Source organism: Leopardus geoffroyi, chromosome A2 (assembly GCF_018350155.1).
Source record: "Leopardus geoffroyi isolate Oge1 chromosome A2, O.geoffroyi_Oge1_pat1.0, whole genome shotgun sequence".
Classification (NCBI taxonomy): Eukaryota; Metazoa; Chordata; class Mammalia; order Carnivora; family Felidae; genus Leopardus; species Leopardus geoffroyi.
The window spans coordinates 96,240,237-96,255,689 of record NC_059331.1 but is presented as its reverse complement, the minus strand read 5'-3'; the positions used below and the strand labels follow the sequence as shown (position 1 = coordinate 96,255,689).

At 36.6% G+C, this 15,453-nt stretch overlaps 1 protein-coding gene across 4 annotated transcripts in view; it reads left to right on the top strand.

Moving 5' to 3' along the window:
* The window catches only part of PEX1 (peroxisomal biogenesis factor 1), a 60,428-nt gene that overhangs the window by 2,525 nt on the left and 42,450 nt on the right, over positions 1-15,453 (top strand). For all 4 annotated transcript variants that reach the window (XM_045494762.1, XM_045494759.1, XM_045494760.1 and 1 more), the window contains exons 2-10: positions 2,579-2,722; positions 5,526-5,609; positions 6,024-6,138; positions 6,230-6,915; positions 8,800-8,919; positions 12,002-12,125; positions 12,381-12,481; positions 13,584-13,666; positions 14,782-14,914. In XM_045494762.1, the coding sequence (XP_045350718.1) occupies positions 2,579-2,722; positions 5,526-5,609; positions 6,024-6,138; positions 6,230-6,915; positions 8,800-8,919; positions 12,002-12,125; positions 12,381-12,481; positions 13,584-13,666; positions 14,782-14,914 (1,590 nt within the window). The remainder of the gene's footprint in view (positions 1-2,578; positions 2,723-5,525; positions 5,610-6,023; positions 6,139-6,229; positions 6,916-8,799; positions 8,920-12,001; positions 12,126-12,380; positions 12,482-13,583; positions 13,667-14,781; positions 14,915-15,453) is intronic.

The following is a 15,453-nucleotide window of genomic DNA, read 5'->3' as shown; positions in this document are numbered from 1 at the left end:
GTCCTAAGGCATGACTACCTGTGATTTCACCTGAAAGTTCCCTCCAGATTATACCAATACCACAGGTAATGGTAAAAGCAGATATTTACTGATTGAATTCCTGGGAGAGGGGCTCCTCTCTTTCCAGTCTGTGGGTTTCTTCTCTTTACCTGAGTGCCCAGTGGTTCTGCAGTTCAGGTGGAAAATGTTTTACATGAAAATGGACTCACAATATTAGTTTGCAAAATCCAACTGAACGTGTATTATGATTATGGAGCTGGTTATTACACATTGACCAAAGGAATAATTGAAGTATTTTTCCTGTTTAATAAAGTCAGTTTTTCCCTTTTCCAGTGAGTTGGTAGAATTCTCATTTTTGATATTTCAGGCCATATTTTGTATCTCCTTATTTAACATCTCTAGTTTTAAAAGTTTCTTCTGTAGGGGTGCCTGGCTGACTCAGTCGGTGGAGTGTGCAACTCTTGATCGCGGGCTTGTGAGTTTGAGCCCCACGTTAGGTGTAGAGATTACTTAAAAATAAATAAATTTAAAACCTGCCCCATTTAAAAAAATAAAATTTTCTTCTTATGAAATAAGAGTTGATCTAGATTATATGCCGCTGACTGATGAAACTGTGGAAAACACCCAGGGAGTTGGTCATCTTCACCCTGTAACCTCAGCTAACATACTTACAGCTGACATAATAATCTGGAATTTGACTCCAGTCCAGTGCTCTGTATACTCTATTACACTGTGCTTAGCATCAGCAAGAACAGTTAGATTATCCTGTGAGTTGTGAGAAAAATTATACAATTAAGGGATACACGATGACTTTCTTGTATAAAAAGTTTTAATAACATGGTTAGTTGGAAGTACATTATATTGCCTCAAAATCCTTTGAAATTTTTCCTAATTAAAGAAACACAGTAAGGGTGCCTGGATGGCTTAGTCAATTGAGTGTCAGATTCGACTCAGCTCATGATCTTGTGAGTTCAAGACCTACATGGGGCTTGCTGCTGTCAGCACAGAGCCCACTGTGGATCCTCTGCCCTCTCTCCCCCTACCCCACCCATGCCCTCTCTCAAAAATGAAATATTTTAAAAAAAGAAAGAAGCACAATAAGCAGCCTATAACCAGTTTTGAGGTAGTAAGATTTGATGGAAATGAATGAATTTAATATTTAACAATTCAGTGCATCAATGACTTAATATTAATAAATGACTTTAATAATACTAAAATGTCATGAAGTGGTAAGTTTTTATGGCTATCAATGAAGTCCTTTTAATTTTTTTTTTTTAATTTTTTTTTTTAATTTTTATTTTTGAGAGAGAGAGAGAGAGAGACAGAACAGGAGTGGGGGAGGGGCAAAGAGAGAGGGAGACACAGAATCTGAAACAGGCTCCAAGCTCTGAGCTGTCAGCATAGAGTCTGATGAGGGACTTGAACCCACGAACCATGAGATCATGACCTGAGCTGAAGTCAGACACTCAACTGACTGAGCCACCCAGGCACCCTGAGAACACATTTTTTTTAATAAATATTTTTATTTTTAAGTAATCTCTATACCCAACATGGGACTCAAACCTAGAATCCCGAGATCAAGAGTCGCATGCTGCACCTACCGAGCCAGCCAGGCGCCCTGAAAATACATGTTATATTTTGATTTAATTACTTGCACATACAATTTCTTAGTTCTCAAGCTTAAAGTTATTTAAGAAGCTGCATAATATAAAATTTCTGGAAGTGTACATAAGAAGCTGCTAATAGTAATTACCTCTGGGAACAGGAACCTGCCTTCATGTTTTATGCTTTTGTAATTTTTGTGGTTTTACCATGTGCATTTATTCCCCTTTAATAAACATACTGTTACATTAAAAAAATTTTTTTAATGTTTATTTATTTTTGAGAGAGCCAGAGTGCAAGCTGGGAAGGGGCAGAGAGAGAGGGAGACACAGAATCCAAAGCAGGCTCCAGGCTCTGAGCTGTCAGCACAGAGCCCGACATGGGGCTCGAACCCACAAACTGAGATCATGACCTGAGCCGAAGTCGGACGCTTAACTGACTGAGCCACCTAGGCGCCCCAGTTATATTTTTAATGATCGTGATGTATTTCTACTTACTGACTCATGCTTTACCAAAATGGTAAATTTGTAACTTATTTAATGATATTCCTATTAATAGATATTTGAGACAGTTCTAAGTTTTTACTGTTACAGAAAATACTGCAGAGATCTGTTTTGGTGTGGTTTTCTTCTGTCAGTCATTAATTCAGAATAAATATTCAAATATATACATCTAGCTCAAAGTTTATATAAATTCATTGGCTACCTGTTGCCATTTTGAATTCTGGAATGGTTGAATCAATTTGTATTGCCATCATAAGAATGTAAGAGTATTGGTTTCACCCACAGCATCACCAGTCTTGGATATTAGAAATGATTATAGTTTTTTAAATGCTCTGATGTGCACAACCAAGACCTATCGCCTATCTATAGAACTCTTTTTGTATGTGTGGATTGCAATAATAGTTTATCTTTAATGTGAATACAGAAAAGCACACAAAAACTCTCATACACCTCCTTTCTTCTTTAATAAATAGAATCAAGCTATAGAAGTGGCCTGGGGTCATCAGCCTGCATTCTTGAGCTGGGTAGAAGGCAGGCATTTTAGTGATCAAGGTGACAGTGTGGCTGAAATTAACAGACAACTTGGTCAGAAACTTGGACTCTCAAATGGGGACCAGGTGAGTACAAAATGTGATGACTATAACTTTTTCCTGATGTCACATAATATAACAATGGAAAGTAAACATTCAAATTAATTTTTTAAGGAGGTGAGATGACACCTAACTTGTGTGCTGCTATAACCAGTACAGGATATGCAAGTTGACTGTAAACTCTGTTGTTAAATCTTTATCTTGTATTCTGCTCCCTAGTTGATTTTGTGTTCTATCTATTTCACTCACTTTCCAAGTTCCCTAATTTTGTTTGTGTGCAATTATTTTTACTTTATGAATTATTGAGTTTTACTTACATTACTAGACTTCATTTGCTTCCAGCAAATCTTCTAACCTTCCAGAATCATACTTGATTTTTAAAAAATCTATCCAACAAAAAAGTTGTTATTTTTCTATTTTTGTCTTGCCTATGAATTTAATTGTAAACCTCAGAGCTTAAGGACTTACGTCTAGTTTTTCATTTTATTGTATTCACCAATTTATGTCCTTCTAAATACTTTAAACTATGGAAATAATACATATTCATTGCAAATATTTTACAATTGAAAGTAAAAAAAATGGATTTCTCTAACCCCAGCCTCAGAATGAATGTGTACTGTATGTTGGGATCTTAGTACACCTTTAGGATTTAAAGAATGGGAGGAAGGAAAGGAAAGGGAAGGAAGAATACACATTTTCTTTTTTTTTAATCATACACATTTTCTGCAGTTTTCCCCACAAAGTATATCAGAGGTACCTTTCCACATACTACAGTATGCATTGAACATCTCTGAATCCGTATAGAATGAAACATTACAGATTGACTTACAGAGTCCAGGGGGCTACACATTGAAAATTCTGATAGATGGGGCTAAACTGCATTCTATTACCAGCTTCCCATAACAGTATATGAGAATGTTACATCTCTTTATCTTGTTTTGAACATAGACTAATTTTGTTCATGCTTGCTTTTAATAATGAGAAAAGGCCACTAATGAGAAATCCATAGTCCTACTATTAGTCCTTCGCTTACCCTAAGTCTTTGTTAGAATCTTAAAACTTTAGCACCGGAGCGACTTAGACATCACTAATTTTGGTTCCTTGCTCTACAAACCTAGGGAGACAAAACATTTTGCCCAGGATTGCACAGCAAGTTAAAGTTCTGCTCTCTTAGAATATGTGGTACTTTCCAGAGAGAAACACCAGCTTCTTGTTCCTGATCTTGATGTCTTCATCTGCCTCTGAACAGGCCTGTTGGTTTCTAATGCCTGTTTGCTTCAGAGTGAACTTTTTCCTGATTTTCTGCAGATCTTCTGTATTGTAGCAATACCACTAAGTCACTGTCTCCCAAAGAATAGGAGCAAGGTGAACTGGCTTGCCCAGGACTCTAGCTTCTTGGTGGGTGGGAGCTGCTCTGTGCTTCCCTGGAATCGCCCCTTTCAAACAGGGTGTATGGGGAAATACTAACGGGAAATTCACTGAGGGTGAGGCACTTGGGGGAAATTCTGCTCCAGTCCGCAGAAGCAACAAAGGAAGGGCTGGTTAACTGGAGCATGTAACATTTGGTGGCTTTGGATTTTACTCCTCAATGCTCAGAAATGCCTAAAGAAAGGGAAAAGAAAGTTAGGTGGTAGATTGCAGCTTCTTGAAACACTAACATTTCTTTCTTTCTTTTTTTTAAATTTTTTTTCTTTTATTTTGAGAGAGAGAGGGAGAGAGAGTGAGTGCAGGGAGGGGTAGAGAGAGAGAGAATCCCAAGCAGGCTCCACACTGTCAGCATGGAGCCCAGTGCAGGGCTCATGATCTGATGTAGGGCTCATGACCATGGTGAGATCATGACCTGAGCTGAAATCAAGAGTTGGACACTTAACTGACCGAGCAACCCAGGTGCCCCATCTTTTTATTTTTTTTTAAGTTCTATTTATTTATTTCTCGAACTCACAACCCCGAGATCAAGAGTTGCATGCTCTGACTGAGCCAGCCAGGCACCTCAAAAGACACACTGGCATTTCATATGTATCTGTAGACTGGAATGAGGGTATATTTGTTTTACTTTACTTTTAGCTGTGAATGTTTATACTTCTAAATAATTTTCTCTGATCTCTGAGCTTTTTTTTTTTTTTTTTTTACTTTTCTAGACTTTTCTAGAAGTACCATGCAGGTTAGTTATAAAACTAAAAGTCTTAAAACTTCTAGAAATAATAGAGTGTGTATATGCTAGATTAAGCCATGACTTGATGACATTGTTTCTTCTTCTATTTTCTTTTAAGTTTATTTATTTATTTTGAGAGAGAGAGAGAGAGCATGGGCAGGGGAGGGGCCAAGAGAGAGGGAGAGAGAGAGAATCCCAAGCAGGCTCTATGCCATCAGCACAGAGCCTGACGCAGGGCTCAAACTCACGAACTGTGAGATCATGACCTGAGCCAAAATCGGATGCTTAACCAACTGAGTCACCTAGGCACCCCTTCTCGCATTTTTAAATTACGTTTTTTTTGTTAATGGTTATCTTTATTTTGTTTTGTTTTTTTTTAAATCTATTGTGCTAGGGTGTATTTTCTTTTTTTCTATAATTAGTTGTGAAACAATTTTTCCAAAAATGTTGGGGTATATGAAGGCCTAGCTAAGAATAGGTACTTAATAAATATTTGTCAAATGAAGGTCCACCCAGTGCAGGCAGGCACCCACTCACACAGGCACGCACACTCGTTCATTCACTCACTCACACTTTATTATTTACCTAAAGAGAGAACTTCTTTTCTAGGGATGCAAAAAAAAATTTTTTTTACAAAAAATATTTTAAAAGTAATTTTACATTTTTGATTTATTCCAGGTGTTTCTCAAGCTGTGCTCCCATGTGGTGTCTTGTCAACAAGTGGAGGTGGAACCCCTATCAGCAGATGATTGGGAGATACTGGTAAAGAAAACAGAATGAGAATTATCCCGGTTTAAGGTTAAACTGCTTCAAAATAGTTGTTTGTTTGTATTGAAGTATAGTTGACGTACAATGTTACTGTAGTTTCAGGCATACAACATAGTGATTCAACATCTCTGTACATTACGCTTTGCTCACAAGTGTAGCTGCCATCTGTCCCCATACAACACTGTGATGATACCACTGACTATATTTCCTATGCTGTACCTTTTAGCCCTGTGACTTACTCCTTCCATAACTGGAAGCCAAAATATCAGTGTCTCTAGATTTCTCTTTTCTGAGCTTCATTATATATTCTGAGCTGTTTCGAGTTATAAGAATGACTTGTGATTTCCTTACCAGACACAGAATGGACTAAACATGAAGTGAATTGATTTTTTTGTTTGTTGGTTGTAGGAACTGCATGCTGCTTCCCTTGAACAGCATCTGCTAGATCAAATTCGAATAGTTTTTCCGAAAGCCATTTTTCCTGTTTGGGTTGATCAACAAACTTACATATTCATCCAAATTGGTAGGTGTTATTATATTTTTCCACTGTACTCCATGGTAATGCATCCATAGCAGAGGTGAACACGTACTAATGAGCTTTATTTTCCACACAGTTGCACTGATTCCAGCTGCTGCTTATGGAAGGCTGGAAGCTGACACCACACTCCTTATTCAGCCAAAGACCCGCCAGGCCAAAGAGAAGACAGTTTCAAAAGCAGATAATGCACATGGGAAATTTCACAATAGGTCTAATAAAACAGAAGTTACAGTTGACTCACCATCCATGCCAAGCTTATGGACTTTGATAGGAAGCATTTTTTCTTTTGGGTCTGAGAAGAAACAAGAGCTATCTTGGGGTTTAACTGAAATGAATGCATTCAAAAATATGCAGTCCAAAGTCGTTCCTCTAGACAATATTTTTAGAGTGTGCAAATCGCAGCCTCCCAGTATGTGTAATGCCACAGCAACTTCTGAGTTTCACAAACACTATGCCGTTCATGTATTTCCATGGGACCAGGAATATTTTGATGTGGAGCCCAGCTTTACTGTGACCTATGGAAAGCTAATTAAGCTACTTTCTCCAAAGCAACAGCAAAGTAAAACAAAACAAAATGTCCTGTCACCTGAAAAAGGGAAGCAGATATCAGAACCACTAGATCAAAAACAAATCAGCTCAGACCATAGTCAAGAAGCTGCTAAGTCCTGTGTGCTAAAGGTTGTCTGGAATGGACTTGAGGAATTGAAGAATGCCATAAAGTACACCAAAGACATAGAAGCACTTCATCTTGGGAAAGTCTGGGTTAGTATAAATTTTATTATGAGAGAAAGCATTTTCATGTTGCTTGAAATTCTCCAAATTATGAGTTAGAATAATATTTTATATGCAATTTGAAAATCAGTATAAGAAGTGGTGTCTAAAATCCCTGCAGGGGCACATTTCTGATTATATGGTAAAGTCCTTGTTTGGGTGAAGATTGTGTATATTCTGGTTAAGTAAACTTGGACAGCTATAAGCTTAGATAGTTATAGGCCCAGAGAGGTAAAAATTACTTGCCTTAGGTTACACAGTAAATAAAACTAGGATTTACGCCCAGGTGTGCCAACTCTAGAGTTCATGCTTAGCATGGGGTGCCCTACAAAGCCTCACAATTTTTTTTTAAAGTGTATTTATTTTGAGGGGGCGCCTGGGTGGCTCAGTCGGTTAAGCTTCCGACTTTGGCTCAGGTCATGATCTCGCGGTTCGTGAGTTCGAGCCCCGCGTCGGGCTCTGTGCTGACAGCTCAGAGCCTGGAGCCTGTTTCGGATTCTGTGTCTCCCTCTCTTTCTGACCCTCCCCTGCTCATGCTTTGTCTCTCTCTGTCTCAAAAATAAATAAAACATTAAAAAAATAATAATAATTAAAGTGTGTTTATTTTGAGAGAGGGCACGTGCATGCATGAGCAGTGGAAGAGCAGAGAGAGAGAAAGGGGGAGGGAGAACCACACTGTCAGCATGGAACCCTACATAGGGCTCTAACTCACGAACCCTGAGATCATGACCTGAGCCAAAACCAAGAGTCGGACACTTAACCGACTGAGCCACCCAGATGCCCCATGAAGCCTTACGTTTTTAATACCTTCCAAAGGTTTGTTCCCCAGTTCCTGAAAGCAGAGGAGGGACTTGTTATATGTTGGGGGAAATGCCCAGATAGGGAGATCCCCATGGTGTGAGCTGGCACCAGGATGGGAACGTGTCCAGAAGCTGCTTACCCTGATGAGGTCAGCTCTTTAACTGTGGGCCTGGCGGGGAGGTGATGGGGGGTGGGGGGGTTGGTGGAGAGAGGAGAGCAGCTGTTGTTTCATCTTCTCATCCCGGCCTCAGGTAGTAATGCTTCATTTATGTGAAATGAGTCACTAGCCCCCTCTTACTTGAACTTAATTTGAGCATTGTAAAGTGAGACTTCATGGTGATAAAGGGAGGAAATTGTTAGGGAAGAAAAATGGGAAAGGAAGGGGGTCATCTTTGTAGATTTCTTTTACTGCCAGTTTTACATATGACCTCTGTGCTGGCAACTTACAAAGTTTTAATCTCTTTGGCTTATATCATTTTCTAAAATTCTAGACCATCAGCTCATTATTTTCTGTTAGCTCTAAACTCCCAGTTTAAGAGGTCCTGCTACATCTTCAAAATAAAAATGTTTAACACTGAACTTGTTAGGACTTTCCTTCTGTGAATGGTTCTGCCACATGGTGGGAATACTTTTTTTTTTTTTTTCCTTATGAATATGTGGTGAGTACGGGGTGAAGAAGTGCCAGGTAAAGGCCTGGAGACCATATAAGATAGCAGCAAGGAGTCCACACTTCCCACTCCACTTTAAAGGTTGGCAGCCGTGGGCACTGAACAGTGGTGGTACTGGCAGCAGGTGCCATCCCATACTCACACAGGCTTGACTCGAGAGCACAGCTGATGGATTGCATTCTGAGAAGGGTGTGAGAAGAAAGAAATGAAGGGGAAAAGCTAAAATGTTTGTGATACAACAATACCTGAACATCCATCTGGTTACTCTCCGAATCATGATAACGCAAATTTACTTACCCATTAATTTACCCGAGTTTATGAAAGTTAATACCAATATTTACACTGTGGAATATTTTTAAATCAAGTTTTAGACATATTTATATTTTTATTTATTTTTATATTTCAGATTCCAGATGACCTGAGAAAGAGACTAAATATAGAAATGCATGCAGTAGTCAGAATAACTCCAGTGGAAATTACCCCTAAAATTCCAAGATCTCTAAAACTACAACCTAGAGAAAACTTAGTGAGTTCAAATTTATGTTTTGTCAGTTGTTTTACACATCTTATGAGATGCTTTGGCTAAATAATAAGAATGTTGTATTTCTTTTTGCTAGAAGGGCGAAGAAGTCTTTTTTGTGGTAAAATATATATAACAAAATGCTGTTTTAACCATTTTTAAGTGTACAGTTCAGCATTAATTACATTCATAATGTGCAATCATTGCCACATCTATTTCCACAACTTTCCCATCTCCCCAAACAGAAACTCTATGCCCAGTAAGCAATAACTCCCTATCCCGTCCTCCCCCAGCTCCTGGTAACCCTATGTACATTCTGTCTCTGTGAATTTGGTTATTCTATATATTTCATATAAGTGGAATCATACAGTATTTGCCCTTTGTGTCTGGCTTATTTCACTTAGCGTGTTTTCAAGGTTCACCCATGTTATACAATGTATTAGAACTTCATTCCTATTCATGGGTAAATAATATCCCATTGTATGTATATACCACATTTTGTTTACCCATTCATTTGTTGATGGACCCTTGGATTGTTTCTACCTTTTTGGCTCTTGTGAATAATGCTGCTATAGAACCTGTTTGAGTCTCTGCTCTCAGTTCTTTTGGGTATATACCTAGGAGTTGAGTTGATGGATTTTACGGTAATTCTGTGTTTAATTTTTTGAGAAACTAAGACGTCTTTAGTAAGCAACACACATATTGTGTATATTGTGCCAATGCAAATATGATAATTTAGCTTTTTTTTTTTTTTTTTTTTTTTTTTTTATTAAGTAAGCTTTACACCCAACATGGGGCTTGAAATCATGTCCCCAAGATCAAGAGTCGCATGCTTTTTTTGACTGAGCCAGCCAGGTGCCCTGATAATTTGGCTTTTAGAAGATAGGTATTTTTGCTATATTCATGTAATTTTTAAAAATTTTCCCATATTACAGCATTAATATTGCAACCAAAAGAGTGCTAGACTGCTTGCTAATAGAGTATTATCACCTGTACCAGTTTAGTTTACCAGTTCTCAGAGCACTACAATCCAGGAAAATTACTGTTTTCTAGGTTTTGAAACTTCCAAACATGACTTTATCCTTCTCTGATTATTTGAATGGTCCTTTTGGGTCTTTAGGATCATGATGGTCATTATAGCATGGAAGAGCCATTTTAACAGAACTTTGATGAAACCCCAGATAAGATTGCTTGTATTATGTACTGGAGAAGAGAATAATAAACAGAATAAATGCCATTTCCACAATAGTATGGAACTGAACATTTAACACATTGGCAGAACTGTACACAATGATTTCTAGTTTTAACTTTTTAGCTAATTGATCTTCGTATTTTTCAAAAGTTAGGTCTTGTGTACAGACATTTGACTTTTTTTTTTTTTTTTTTTTTTTTTTTTTTTTTTTGGTCTCAGTATGAGGCTCTTAGTGCAGAATTCCTTTTTTAATCCGGAGTTGCATATTTTAGTGGAATTTTTAGGACGTTGGCAGGTGTCTCTGGGGTGATTATATCTCTTAGAACCTAAACATGTTTGATTCTAGAGGAACTGTGAGTTGCTTTCTGATTCTTCAGGTCTTGATTTTAAATATATTTTTTTAAGTAAACTCTACAGTGGATGTGGGGCTTGAACTCATGACCCCAAGATCAGGAGTCTCATGCTCTACCAACTGAACCAGCCAGGCGCCCGGTTTTAAATAATTTTCGTTTTCATTTTCAGACTTCCTTTAGGTCTTTAATCCCATTGCCCAGTAATATCCAAAGAAGTGACAGATGGTTTCTGTGATCTTGAAGAATGGGAAAGCGATGCCTGTACTTAGTTTAGCCTGCTTTTGTGGTGATCAAGTTCTAAACCGAGCTTAATCAGCAGAGCTAAGCTTGACTCTGGATGAATAGAGGCTTATTTTCCTAGGCAGATATTAATGATCTTTCCTATATGAATTTTTGTGTATTCCTGTTTTTGTCTTCATGTAGGTTTTAAAAACTTAAAAGCTTTAAAAATTAATAGTGTTTTTCTCAGAATTTCTTTATACCTTTTAATTTATTAACATTACACTTACTGGGTATGACAGTACTACAATCTGCTTAACAGAAAAACAAAGAAAAGTGACTTGAACATACAAAGAATTTATTTTTCTTATGTACAGAGAAGTTTGGAGGAGCTCATAGGTGGTTAAACCATGTCATCAGGGACCTAGGCTCCTTTGGTCTTTCTGCCATCCTTAGCCTATAACTTTCCTCCTCTTAGATGCAAGGCATTTGCTGTACGTATAGGCATCACATATGCGTTCTTGGCAGAAGGAAAGACACAAAGCAAAAACCTCCTTGCAAGGTTTGTATACCTTTTAATTAGGAAGAGAGGCCCTTCTCAACAATTGCTGATTTCACACTATTGGTCAGAAGGGAGTCACATGTATGTGCACACATATGCACACACAGGTCCACTCTGGGAATTGGAGAGTTTTCTTTCTCACCTCTTTAATAGAGGGAAGCAAGGGAGAATGGAGTTGGAATGGTTTTCCATCCAGTGAGCCAAATTATGGTATATGTGTCACTGGTCCTAGAGGTAGAGAGTGTTAAAACTTTGCCACTTGTGTAAATGTTTCTTCCAGTTTCAGTGTATTCCTTGTGCTGTAATATCAATTCCCAGATCTGTGCCTCTAAATATGAACATCCTTCCTGGTTTTGTTTGGTAAGGTTTGCTTTTTTTTTTTTTTTAATGTTTAAGTTGTTTCTTTTTAGTTGCTTCATTTAATAGATTATAAAATTGAGGTTCAGACAGTTTCATTAATTTGCCCACAGTCACACAGATAATAAATGGTCATGCCAGACTGGTTTGCACCTTGAACTAGCACATTTATTTTTGCCACACTGTTGTAGAATGGGTATACCGTGATTTACTACCAATGGATACCATCTTATGGTTCTCACATGAGGTGAGCAAGGCTCAGAGAGGTTAAGAAGCTTGCTTAAGGTCCATCAGCCATATCAAGGTTTACATATTATTAGCAAAGTAAGGTGTTAAACTAAGGATGTTAACGTTAAATTTAGGTATTTGGGTAATTCATTACTGTTCTTCCCTTTTCTCTGGCAGCCTAAAGATGTAAGTGAAGAAGATGTAAAAACTGTGTTCTCTTCATGGCTACAGCAATGTACCACTACCACACTTCCTTTGATAATATCAGAGGAAGAATATATTAAGCTGAGAATTAAAGATGGTGGGTAAATTTTGTTATTTTGATATTTTTCCTACTAAAGAAGTGAAATATTTTCATTGTTGTTACAACCTTTAATACATGTGAACAGGAAGCATAATAATGATAAGTAAATGGTAGATTTTACATATTGAAGAATGCTTTTATTTAAATTTAAAGAAATTTGAATCTTAAATTATCTCTGTTTCAGTACTAACTCACATTTATTTAAACTTGTTTTTTTCTTTTTCTTTTTTTTTTTTTTTTTTTTTTTGATAGAGTTGGAGGAGTTTTCTCTAAATATAGTTCATTCTTGGGAAAAAGAAAAAGAAAACATTTTTTTATTGAGTCCCAGTCTGCTGCAGAAGATCACAATACAAGTAATCACATAACTATTGAATCTTTAATAAAATAATATTTGTCACATTGGATCAATAATAAAGTATGAATTTACCTGTAAGACTTTGCATCCTGAAGTGTATTAGAAACGTGAACGATAAGAGTAAGGAATAACTTGATTTAAAATATTATATAGTCTCTTTAAGTTATCTAAACAATTGATTTATCCTAAATTTAAAATCAATGCACAATTAAGTTTCAAGAATAGAATTGATTGTGTTAACTGGCAGATAGATCATGATTTCAAATTATTCTCATATTGAAACAAAGGAAAACTTAGCTTTTGGGATTTGATTTTTAAAATTCCTATTTTTAGGGGCGCCTGGGTGGCGCAGTCGGTTAAGCGTCCGACTTCAGCCAGGTCACGATCTCGCGGTCCGTGAGTTCGAGCCCCGCGTCGGGCTCTGGGCTGATGGCTCAGAGCCTGGAGCCTGTTTCCGATTCTGTGTCTCCCTCTCTCTCTGCCCCTCCCCCATTCATGCTCTGTCTCTCTCTGTCCCCCAAAAAATAAATAAACGTTAAAATTCCTGTTTTTAGTTGGAGTTCTGCTGCACAACCCATATTATTTTGTCACTTCTTAAATTCTCAACTCTTCACAAATATTACCAGATCACTTCTTCTAGCAGTATTTTAAAAGTGGTCTTTTTTAGAATATTATGTTTTAGCTAGGATATTCACTCCCATTGTTAAAGAATTGAAGATGCTCTAGTCGTTTAGAATTTGAATGGTTTGGAACTAGACCTTGTCTCTACTTTTGAGATAAAATTGAAGGAATACCATTCAAAGAAGATACAAATGGAAGAATTTTGGAGAGTAAATATGACACAAATCAAAATTATAAATAAAGATGATCTGCAAAATGTATGAAGGAGATGACATTCTTTACTGCTTGGATGAGTAAATTATGTTCCTTGGATGAATAAATTATGATTGTCAAGGCTAATTTGAATAATGATCTTGCATGCACAATGTATCTTTTCTTAGTGGTGTAACAAAATCAGTAATCAGTTTCCTAGGACCCAAGAAAAACAGGCCACAGATATAACTTTGAAATGTAAAATTGATTTTTCCTTGCTACTGTAGGTCCTTCTAGATCCTATGGTAAAAGAAGAAAACAGTGAGGAAATTGACTTTATTCTTCCTTTTTTAAAGCTGAACTGCTTGGGGTAAGAAGTTATGGCCAAACTAATATGTTTACAGACATGTTTGACATTATCTCTGGCAGGGTTTTTATATGTAAATATTAAAGTAGATGTTAATGTCATTGAATAATCTCAGTAATGCATTAGTAGATATTTTTTCGAGGATTGTTTCTGTTTTCACACCTAGCTTAGTAATTTGCCTTGTCTTCTTAGGTAACTACATAAAAGTCTGAAGCTTATTAGAAATTTTACTTCAAGATTTGATTTGTGAGAAGGAAACAACTGGTTATGACCCAGATCATATGTGCTCGAATAAAACAATAATTCTTAAGAGTTAATACATTTACTTTAAAAGTTAATCTAAAAACATTATTTGAATGTTTAAAAATATTTCAAATTAAGTTATTCCTTCAGCTATTTTATTAATGTACTAATTGGGATTATTTGTGTTTTCCTTAACTTTTAAGACAAGTCTGAAAAGAACCTCCTCTTAACTTATCTCTTAGGAAATATGAGACTCTCGTATAAACATTATATCTCAGAATTCCTCACAGAAGCCTTTAGTGGTTATAGTAGCAGTGATTTGATTTCCTGTAATAGTATAATCTGTAAATGTTTTAATAAAAGGACTAAACCATAAAGTAACAATGTTTATAGCATAATGCTCATGTAGAAAGTAAAATCTCTTCAGCTCAGATTCTGATTTTCAGAATTTATATTATCAGAAATAAAGTGGTAGAGTCAGGAAGTAGGTTGAAGTTCATGCTTGTATAATCTACAAATTGAAACCGGATTTCAAAGCTTAATTTAAGAGGAAATAAGTCTTCAATTCTTTTAACACTTCACATGCTCTCATTTATGATTTGTTGTTTGTGTCTGTTAAGACAAATTCCTTGAGATGTCCTGTTAAGACAAAACTTTTAGTTACTGTACATGTTTGAAATTAACAAAACTAATTTTAAAAGTTGTGACTCAGATTTGGCATTAATTCAATACGCTGTCAACTAAGGGAAACTTTCTAACATTTTACTCTTTTAAAAATCATTAATTAGCCTGGAAAGGAAAGTTTCAGAATTTTTTACAGCTGGATTTTATCCTGCTTCAGCGTTTTTTCATGCAATAATGTATATATTTTGCAGAGGAGTGAATTCTTTAGGTGTGTCTTCCATGGAACACATCACTCACAGCCTCCTGGGGCGCCCTTTGTCTCGGCAGCTGATGTCCCTTGTAGCGGGACTTAGGAATGGAGCCCTTTTATTCACAGGAGGAAAGGTACGTAGTTAAAATGTGCCCATTTCACTAATAACTAATTTTATTTTTTTCTTTGAGTTTTGATCATCTGTTACATAGAGTTGTTAATACAAGATATAGGAAGTGGTGATTTAGAAAGTGGTGATGAATAAAATGAATAAGGTGTCATGCTCACTGCCTTTTTTATGTATCACTTGATACAATTGTGTGATTTTTCTTTTTTAGGGTGTTGATAGGGTTGATTTTTTTCATATGTTGAACCAGCCTTGCATGTATGTAATAAATCTCACTTGGTCGTGGTGTATTTTCTTTGTATACATTGCTGAGTTCTGTTTGCTAAAAATCCTTTTTTTTTTTAATGTTTTAAAAAAAAATTTATTTAATCTCCATACCCGACATGGGGCTCAAACTCACAACTGAGATCAAGAGTCTCTTCTGACTGAGCCAGCTAGGCACCCCATTATTTGCTAATATTTCTGTTGAGGATTTTTGCATCTAAATTCATGAGCAACAGCCGTTGTTAATCATCTGACTTTAGCTCAGGTCATGATCTCTCAGTC